At 37.4% G+C, this 10,207-nt stretch overlaps 1 protein-coding gene across 1 annotated transcript; it reads right to left on the bottom strand.

Annotated features, from left to right (window-relative positions):
• Positions 1-8,763: 8,763 nt before the first annotated feature.
• Positions 8,764-9,226, bottom strand: LOC123819082 (nuclear cap-binding protein subunit 2-like; the record flags this gene model as incomplete). The annotated part of the gene is given in 2 exon segments (XM_045839382.1): positions 8,764-8,949; positions 8,951-9,226. Coding segments are annotated over 2 exon segments (462 nt in total), but the record flags the coding sequence as incomplete, so codon positions are not given.
• Positions 9,227-10,207: the final 981 nt, after the last annotated feature.

The raw sequence follows: 10,207 nt of genomic DNA, 5'->3' as shown, positions 1-10,207 counted from the left end.
CTTCTTCGCAGCAACTCCTTTTTTCCCTCTTTTCTTTAGGTTCCTTCGTTCTGTTTCTGCTACTCCCTTTCCCCTCACGCTCAGTTCCCCCTCCCTTCCTCTTTTTCCTCTAGGATCCGCCCTTCCCCTAGGCCCCGCCCTCTTCCCATCTTGGTCCCTCATTTTCCTCTTCCTTCTTGGCTGCCTTTTTTAATGAATAAGTTTTTTTTTTAAATAATTATATAGCTTTTCATACAGGGGCAGAGAGATAGGCAGAAAGGATAAACTGTATTGTAAATGTTGAGCTATACATTACTAACTACTAGGAAGAAGAGAGAAATAGACTGAGATTGAATAATTCCACAAATATTTATAGAGCTTAACTAGATGACAGTCAATGAGCCACGTGTGTGGAATATATTAGTAAATAAAGCTGACAAAAATTTCTGTTATGGAATTAAACTCTTGCGGGTACAATATATTTAAAAGTGAATTCTATAATATGGTAGAGGGCAGTAAATGACATAGAAAACAGTAGAGGAAGATAATGGAGTACAGGAATGCTAGTGGAGGTCAGATCAGGGTGCCAGCATGGCTGGGGTGTCATGAAAGCCCTCTTCCTGGTTTACAGAGGGCCATGTTCTTTCTGTACCCTCATAGGACAAAGAGAGCCTCGGTTGCTTTTTCCTCACTCTCTTAGCTCCTCCTTCTCCCTCCTCCCTATTGGATGCTCTTCCCTTTCTTAGCTCCTCTTCTTCCTCCCTGCTTCCTCTGGGTGCCTGCCTCTCTCTCTCTCTCAACATCCTCCTTCTCTCTTCTCTTCCCTTCAACCCTCCCTATTGTCCCCCTTATACACTCTCTCTTTCAAGACTCACACAGTCATTGTGATCTTTCTTAGACACGTCCCCACCATGTTTTTGTCACCCCTCACTCCTGTGGTTTACAGCCTTAATTCTCTATTTTATGTTTTAATTTAGATCATTTATTATTTTTCAATTACACTTGATGTACAACATTATATTAGTTTTAAGTGTATATCCCAGTGATTAGACATTATGTATAATTTACTAAGTGATCATCCTGATAAAATTTCTACCCCTATGGCACCATACATAGTTATTAGAATACTATTTGGTATATGTATGCTGTACTTTACATTCCCACAACTATTCTTTTCTTTTTTTAAAGATTTTATTCATTTATTTTTAGAGAAGGGAAGGGAGGGAGAAACAGAGGGAGAGAAACATCAATGTGTGGTTGCCTCTCATGTGTCCCCTACTGGGGACCTGGCCTGCACTCCAGGCATGTGCCCTGACTGGGAATCGACCTGGCAACCCTCTGCTCAATCCACAGGCCCATGCTCAACCCACTGAGCTACATCAGCCAGGGTTCATGACTATTCTTTAACTACCAATTTGTACTTCTTAATCCCTTCATCTTTTCACCCATCCCCCAATGTTCCTGCCCATCTGGCAACCATCAAAATATTCTCTGTATCTGTGAGTCTGTTTCTGTTCTGCTTGTTCATTTTTTTATATTCAATTATTGATATGTATTTATTGCCATTTTATTGTTCATAGTTTTATTCTTTTAAAAAATGTTTTATTTATTTATTTTTAGAGAGAGGGGAAGGGAGAGGGAAAGAGAGGGAGAGATACATCAATGTGTGGTTGCCTCTCATGTGCCCCCAAATGGAGACTGGCCTGCAACCCAGGCATGTGCCCTGACTGAGAACCAAACCAGTAACCCTTTGGCTCACAGGCCCACCCTCAATCCACTGAGCCACACCAGCCAGGGTGGTTTTTTTCTTCTTCTTAAAGAAGACCCTTTAAGATTTCATGTAATACTGGTTTGGTATTGATGAACTCCTTTATCTTTTCTTGTCTGGGAAGCTCTTTATTTCTCCTTAGATTCTAAGTGATAACTTTGCTGGGTAGAGTAATCTTGGTTGTACCTCCTTGCTTTTCATCACTTTGAATATTTCACGCCAATCCCTTCTGTCCTGGAAAGTTTCTATTGAGGAATCAGATGACAGTCTTATGGGAGCTCCCTTGTAGGTAACTAACTGCTTTTCTCTTGCTTCTTTTAAGATTCTCTCTTTTCCTTTAATCTTTTGCATGTTAATTAGGCTGTGTGTTGGTGTGGGCCTCTTTGGGTTCATCTTGTTTGGGACTCTCTGTGCTTCTGGGACTTGTATGCCTACTTTCTCCAACAGGTTAGTGAAGTATTCTGTCATTATTTCTTTAAATAGGTTCCCTTGCTCTCTCCTCCTTCCGGCACCCCCATGATTTGAGTGTTGGTATACTTGAAGTTGTCGCAGAGGCTTTTTGCTGCATATTTTTTGGATTCTTTTGGTTCTGTTCTGTTTGGGTGTTTTTATGCTTTCTTATATTCTAAGTTGCTGATTTTATCTTGGCTTCATCTACTCTATTGTTGATTCCCTGAAAATTTTTCTTTGTTTTAGTTAGTGTATCCTTCATTTATCACTTGTTCTTTTTTTATAATGTTGAAGTTCTCACTAAGTTCATTAGCCATTCTTATAACCTGTGCTTTGAACTCTGCATCTAGTAGATTGCTTGTCTCGATTTTGTTTATTTTTTTCCTGGAATTTTGTTTTGTTCTTTCATTTGGGACATGTTCTTTGCCTCCTCATTTTGGCAACCTCCCTGTGTTAGTTTCTATGTATTAGGTAGAGCTTCTGTGTCTCCTGGTCTTGGAAGAGTGGCCTAACATAGTAGATATCCTGTGTGCTCCAATGGCACAACCTTCCCATTCACCCAAGCTGGGCATTCCAGGTGCATTCCTCCCACCTCATGTCGGCTGTGTACACCCTCCTGTTGTAGTTGAGCCTTGATTGCTGTTATACCCCCAGTACCATCAGCTGCAAGGACTGGCTGCAACCTTTGACTACTGTGGAGGATCAGCTGTGCGGTTGCCCACACCACAAAGCAGGACTTGCCTCTTCAATTACTTCTGCAGGGTGGCTTTGGGAAATACTAGTGTGGGACTACCTGAAAGAAAATTTACATCTTGAACTTCCTGAGGCCACCTAGGTGTTGCAAATCTATGTTAGGGCTGGCCTGTGGTCACACTTTTCAAGGACAGCCCATTCTACTACCCCTGTTCTATTTAGCATCAAGCATCTGTTCATCATCTTCCCTATAGTCTGTTGGAGGTGTGGAGCAGGTTTATCCCTAGCTCACCTTTACCCTGAGGGTGTTGCTTTGGGAGGGGTGGGAAGTCTCACCTTAATGTGTAGGGGGCCTCATATTAACCTCACCTGAGAGGCAATAGTAGGGCTCAAAAAAGTTAAATGACTTGTTTATGGTCATATAGCTAGTAAATGGGTGTCTACTTGCAAAGCTCTTTTTAACCCTCATCTTAGTTTGCTATGGCTACTGTAACAAACTCCCACAAAATGAGTAGCTTAAAACAACAGAAACTTATTGTATCACAGTTATGGAGGCTATAGGTATGAGATAAAGGTGTGAGTGAGCATTGTTGGTTCCTTCTGAGGGCTATGAGGGAAATTCTGTTCCATGCCTCCCTCCTAGTCTCTGGTGATGGCCAGCATCCTTGGTGTTCTGTGGCTTGCAGCTCTGTCACTCCAATCTTTGTCTCTGTTATCACATGGCATTCTCCCTATGTTACTCTGTCTTCACATGGCCTTTTCCTCTTCTTATAAAGACAGCAGTCATCTTGCATTAAAGCCCACCCTAATGGCCTCATGTTAACTTGATTTTGTCTGCAAAGATCCTATTTCCAAATAAGGTCACATTCGTGGTACTAGGAATTAGTACTTCAACATATCTTTTGGAGAGACACAATCCGACTCATAACAAATCTCATACAAAAAATTGCCCCCAAATTCCCTAGTAAAATTAGTCATTCACTTTCTCTTAATAACTTCTACAGAAAAGAGTGGTCAAATGTTTTCTTCTGGATTATAGCAGTGGTTCTCAAAGTGTGTTCTAGGACCAGAAGTATTGTCATCCTCTGGGAGTTTGTTAGACATACAGAATCTCTGGCCTTACCCTAAGTCTAGTAAATCAGAATCTTCATTTTAATAGGATTCCTGTGTGATTTGTATAAATTTCAAGTTTAAGAAGCATTGATCTAGGGAGTTTGGATAATTATCTTCAGATAAATGTGCTTTTACGGAGTAAACTAGTGGATACTTGGCAGGTAGGAAGGCTTTAATTCACTTTTTGTGTGTTTGATCCTCATGATTATAAATGTAAATACTCTTGCATTATAGAAAATTTAGAAAGTACAGAAAAGTATAAAGAAGCAGCAAAAAAATCATTGCTTATAATCTCAATACCCAGAGGCACCACTGTTAACATTCTGAAACACATCCTGCTATTTTTTCCTTGCTGTGTTAATTTTATCAAAAATAAACCCCAAACTCTTGATATACATAAACATGAAGGGGGTCAAATATATGGCGATGGAAGAAGATTTAACTTTGGGTGGTGGGCACACAATGCAATATAAAATAACTTGTATTACTTCATAGTTTTCGTGTGATTAGATGCAAAGAGATGCCCTGGATGACGTAGCTCAGTGGATTGAGCATGGGCTGCAAACCAAAGGGTTGCTGGTTCGATTCCCAGTCATGGCACATGTCTGGGTTGCAGGCCAGGTCCCCAGTGGGGGCCATGTGAGAGAAAACCACACATTGATGTTTCTCTTCCTCTCTTTGTCCCTCCCTTCCCCTCTCTCTCTCAAAAAAAAAAAATAAATGCAAAGAGACATGCATTTATGAATTTTACAGTTTTATAATAACTATTTAAGAATATAGAGATAATCACTATTTTTTAAAAGATTTTATTCATTTATCCTTAGAGAGAAGGGAAGGGAGGGAGAAAGAGAAGGAGAGAAGCATCAATGTGTGGTTACCTCTCATGCATCCCCCACTGGGATGCCATGACTGGGACCCTTTAGTTCGCAGGCCTGCACTCAATCAACTGAGCTACACTAGCCAGGGCAAGATAATCATTATTTTTTAAAAGGATTTTGTTTATTTATTTTTAGAGAGAGGGGAAGGGAGGGAGAAAAAAAGGGGAGAGAAACATCGATGTGAGACTGAAACATCGATCGGTTACTGCTGCCCTGAATGAGACCAAACTCACAATACAAGCATGTGCCCTGACCTGGAATTGAACCTGTGACCTTTCTCTTTATGAGATGATGCCCAACCAGCTGAGCCAAACTAGTCAGAGTGGTAGGGGGGAGGGGGATTATGAGTGAAAAAAGAGCAAGGGTCATCAAGGAACATGTTTAAAGGACACATGGAAAAAGCCAAAGGAGGGTAGAATCGAGGGGGGGAGGTGGGGATGGGTGGGATGGAGAGAGTGGTAGAGGGAAAATGGAGACAACTGTTCTTGAACAACATTAAACAAATTAAAAAAGAATATAAAATTAGCTAACATCTTAAATTTGGGCCAGGTACTCATGGCTACAGGTGTAATCTTATAAAAATAGATGTTCTCAGCCCTAGCCGAGTAGCTCAGTTAGTTAGAGCATTGTCCCTATATGCCAAGGTGGCAGGTTTGATCCCTAGTCAGCACATACAAGAATCAACCAATGAAGGCATAAATGAAACAACAAAATCAAAGTGTGTGTCTCTCTTTGTTTTTCTCTCTAAAAGTCAATAAATAAAAGAATTAAAAATTTTACTCTCCATACATGTTCCTTGAAGAGTAATTTTTAATTGTTTATTTATTGATTCTTAGAGAGAAAAACAGAGACACACACTTTGATTTTGTTGTAGACAAATGTACTTGAACAACAATAAAAAATCCCCCCAAAATTTACTCTTCACTATGCTTAATTTATAGCTTAGTATTTTAAGAAGTAGTGTATCTAATTTTTGTTCTGTGATCAGATTTTATTGTTTTTGGTTTCTAGAAAAACTTCAAAGTTCTTTAAAATTTCTTAATTTTTTTTGCAGTCTGAGTTCAGCAAAAATAAATCTATCTCTTCAATCATGTTAATATTACTATAACATATTACAGAGAAAGTGAAACAAATTGAAGTATTTCCAGATAGGTTACTGCTAGAGTTAATCCCAAAAAGTAATTACAGAATATCTTTTTAGTTAGTTGCATTAAGTTCAAAATTAAAGTATAGAAGGTCTCAACTAGAATTTTCCTTTTTAAGGTATACATGTGATATAGTTTGAAAGTTCAAATAGACAATTTTATTCTTTTCTACATATAGTAAGCATCTAAATACTATGTAATGTGAGGAAGAATTGAAAGACCTGGAAGGTAATAGATTTATTGGTGGGATGTCCTTTAATTGCTGTCACATTTTCTTTATCCATTCATCTATCAATGGACACTTAGTTTGCTTTCATATCTTGGTGATTATAAATAATGCTGCAATGAACATTGTGGCTCATGTATCTTTTTGAGTTAGTGTTTTTGTTTTCTTCAGATTAAAACCCAGAAGTAGAATTGCTGGGTTGTATGGTAGTTCTATTTTCAATTTTTTAAAACTGCTACACTTTTTTCCATAGTGGCTGCACCAATCTGCATTCCTACCAACAGTTGTTATTAGTTGATTCATTGATCATAGCCATTCTACGGGTTTGAGGTGATATCTCTGTGTGGTTTGATTTGCATTTCCCTGATGATTAGTGATGCTGGGAATCTTTTCATGTGTCTGTTGGCCATCTGTACATCTTATTTTTTATTTTTTAAAATTTTTTATTGAATTTATTGGGGTGACATGTATATCTTCTTTGAGAAATGTATATTCAGGTCCTCTGTCTATTTTTAAATTGGATTGTTTTATTTATTTATTTATTTTTAAAGTTGGTCCAACTATATTGAAATCTGTTACAGAAGACACAATTCCAAATAGAACCACTGTATGTGGTTTTAAGGCCTATAGAAATCTGAATTATGTTCTACTACAAAAGAATGTAGAGTACATTAAATTCAACCTATAGTGTAAAAAGAAATAAAAAATGAATAGTATGTCCTCCTGAAATTAAATATTTGCAAATGAGTTTTTCCTAAGCACTTATATGTAGTTATAGCTCTTTTAAAATTCAAATAACCAGTTTCAGTTTAATGAGAAAATCTACACTTACTGTAATGTGAAATATGTACACATTTTGAGATACTTCAGCTGCAAGTTTCATAAATTACAGGAAGTTTGGACATACTTCATTGCTAGATGAAAAAAATGTCACTCATGTAAGGGAAAATTATACTAGATTAGCAGTTTTATTTGCTTTAAATTTTTATTGTATTTTTTCCATTACCATTTAGTCCCTTTATACCACTCTCCCCCCAGCAATCACCACACTGTTGTCCATGTCCATGAACCCTTTTTCCTTTTTGCTCAATCCTTCCATCCCCTAAACTCCTCTTCCCCCAATTTAGCTGTCATCCTAGATTAGCAGTTTTTAATGAACAATAGTTTAATATACTATTAGAGAGAAATTACCTCTTGCCTTACAAATGCAAAATAAATATTCTAGACTCCCCTCTCAGTGGAGACCATTGCTATAGAGGCTCCGAAATTCAGTAAATTAGTGAATAAAACAAGACAGGCTTCAACCTGAAAATTGGCCAAAACACATTTCCTGAGGGAAGCATTGTTGATCATTTTTGTTAGACAGTCTCTTGATCTTCAAGCAATTTTTTAAAACCTGCCCCATTTCCAATATCACTCTGAAAATGAAGAGAATAAATCTAATGGCCCTTACAGACACCTTCAACACATAGATGCAATGTTTTAACTCTTGTCTTCTGATATTTCATCCCATTTCCTACTGACAGTGTCTCTGACTTTCCTTAGAATATTTAAGGTTCTCTGCAATACAAACCAACCCTTGCTTTTTTTTAGCTTTAGGAAAAACACATCTTTTGAAAAATGTGTTAGAAAATACGCTTCAAGTCCTTTACCTATCATATTTTTCAGACTATAAGATGCACCCCCCAACCCCGGCAAATTTGAGAGGAATAATGATTGTTAATGCTGCTGTTGAGTTCTGTTTACATTTACCTTGGTGAAATATTATGTTATTTATGTTATTAAATATTTTACCACATTTTTTGCTTCAAAATTTTTTTTCCTATTTTTCTCTAAAACTTAGGTGTGTCTTATGGTATGAAAAATATGGTAATTTCCTGATATATAAAGCATGTAAGCAGGTGGTATCCCCTGGGGCTGTCTAAGAGTTACTTTTACACCAACTATTTAGAAAGTTCTCTTGACTTCTAAGTTTGCCTTTAGAGATTAGAATTCAACATAGGAACAAATTCAGTTGTCAAACATCTGTTCCTAGTTTAGAGCAAAGCTGTACAATATCAGAAAACTCCATTTATTGAACTTTATCTCAAGGACACTTAAAAATTTTTTAAATAGCCATCTAGGCCCCAATGTAGACCATCAACCTACTTAGACACACATATGGCAAATAAAATTTAATTTTTTTCCATTTTTTTCTGAAAGAAGTATGGTGTTTATGGCTGATAGATGAACATTTAGATAAAATCTGTTGCCAAGGAACACAGTGTTTAACTTGGTAAGAAAATCATTCTGGTAACCTGACACATGGCCAATATTCTAAGACTAGAATTAAAAGCATTGTTTTAGATTCTGTCCTTTGATAATTTTCAGAGGAAACCATGAAGCGGCTTCTGGCTCAGTAGAGATATTAATCAAAGCTTGGAAAAAATGGCAGGTTTGCAGACATTGGGTAAAGGATGTAAAATTCAACAGGCCAAAGGAGTGAGTTTTTCATGATGGGATTCTTATTGCTCACTGGTTTGTGGCCAGTTTTCTATAGCTACCTCTTCCAGCATCATAGTTCTGTAAATACTCATCTTGTACTTGGCCCAAAGACCATCCACAGCTGTACTGCCAGCCCTTCTTAAAGCCTGCATTCCAGTCTGTGTGAATGATCTGGTCATCCAGTTCATTTAAGTATCACATGGCATTTTTTTTTTGCATCTCCTCTTGAATAGTATTCTACAAAATAGAAAGCATATGCTGTTTTCTTTATTTTATCCTGGTCCATAATTATTTTCTTTATATCACCACTTTTACTGAAGAGTTCATAGATTTGTTCTTCAGTTGTGTGAAAGGAAAGATTTCCAACATACAATGCATCACTTCTCTTCAATAATTTTTCCTGTTCCTCATTGTCACCCTGGAAGTTCTGGTTCCAGTACTGGCTCAGCTCCACAAAGGAAACTCTGTGCAGTGCCTTCAGGAGGCCACCCAACAAAGTTCAGAAAGGTGGACAACCATGAAATGTCATGAGCATTTCTTTTTCCTTAAGACACTTGGCCTCATTTGATTTTTGGGTTACCATATTTTCCTGCTTTTATCCTATCTTATTGCTTACTTATCACTCTTCTCATTTTTCCATCCTCTTAATGTTGGAAGTCCCAGGACTCAGTGTTTGAACTTTTTATAGAAGAATCATTTATACTCACACATTTATGATTTTTATCCTGTTTCAGGGCATTAGGTACCATGATGACTTAGATTTCTAGACTTGTATATAGACTTGTACATGTCAAGTAGCTGTCTACTTGACATGTCTACCTTGATGTCTAATAGAGATTTCAAATTTAACATGTCCAAAAGTGAACTTCTAATCTTCCCTCCAAACCTGCTTCTCCTGTAGTCTTCTCCATCTCAGTAAATAGCAGTTGCATTTCCAGTTGCTCAGGCCCCAGAACTGTGCCATCACTCCTGATTTCTCTTTATCATTCATTTATAACTTATATGCAGTCCAATTCTTTGGCAGATCATGTGGTTCCATTTTCACAATATATTCAGAATTGATCAATTTTCATCACCCGCACCAGTATCACCTGCTCTAAGACATCATTATATCTCACCTAGATTATTGCAAAAATGTAGTTGACCTGCCTGCTGCCACTCTTGCCTTCTAGCAGTTTGTTCTTAATACAGCATTCAGAGCATTCCTTTTAAAATGTTATCTCATGCAATCCTCTTCCCAGAACTTCCAGTGACTTCCCATCTCATTTAGAGAGAAAACCAAAATTCTGAAAATGGCTTATAAGGCCTTATATAAGCCATATGTAAGGCTAGTGGTTTAAAAATAGGGCTTCCATCTTGATTATAGATCTTAACACAATTTTTGCTGCATAATCTCTCTCATATGAAATGCATCTATTTTCTGTACTGAGTTCAAGGTTCATACTTAAACAGTAAACTTTGATATGCATTA

The sequence above is a fragment of the Phyllostomus hastatus genome, unplaced genomic scaffold, assembly GCF_019186645.2.
Source record: "Phyllostomus hastatus isolate PE091 unplaced genomic scaffold, TTU_PhHast_1.1 phas_contig_30, whole genome shotgun sequence".
Classification (NCBI taxonomy): Eukaryota; Metazoa; Chordata; class Mammalia; order Chiroptera; family Phyllostomidae; genus Phyllostomus; species Phyllostomus hastatus.
This window is presented reverse-complemented; position numbering and strand designations above follow the sequence as displayed.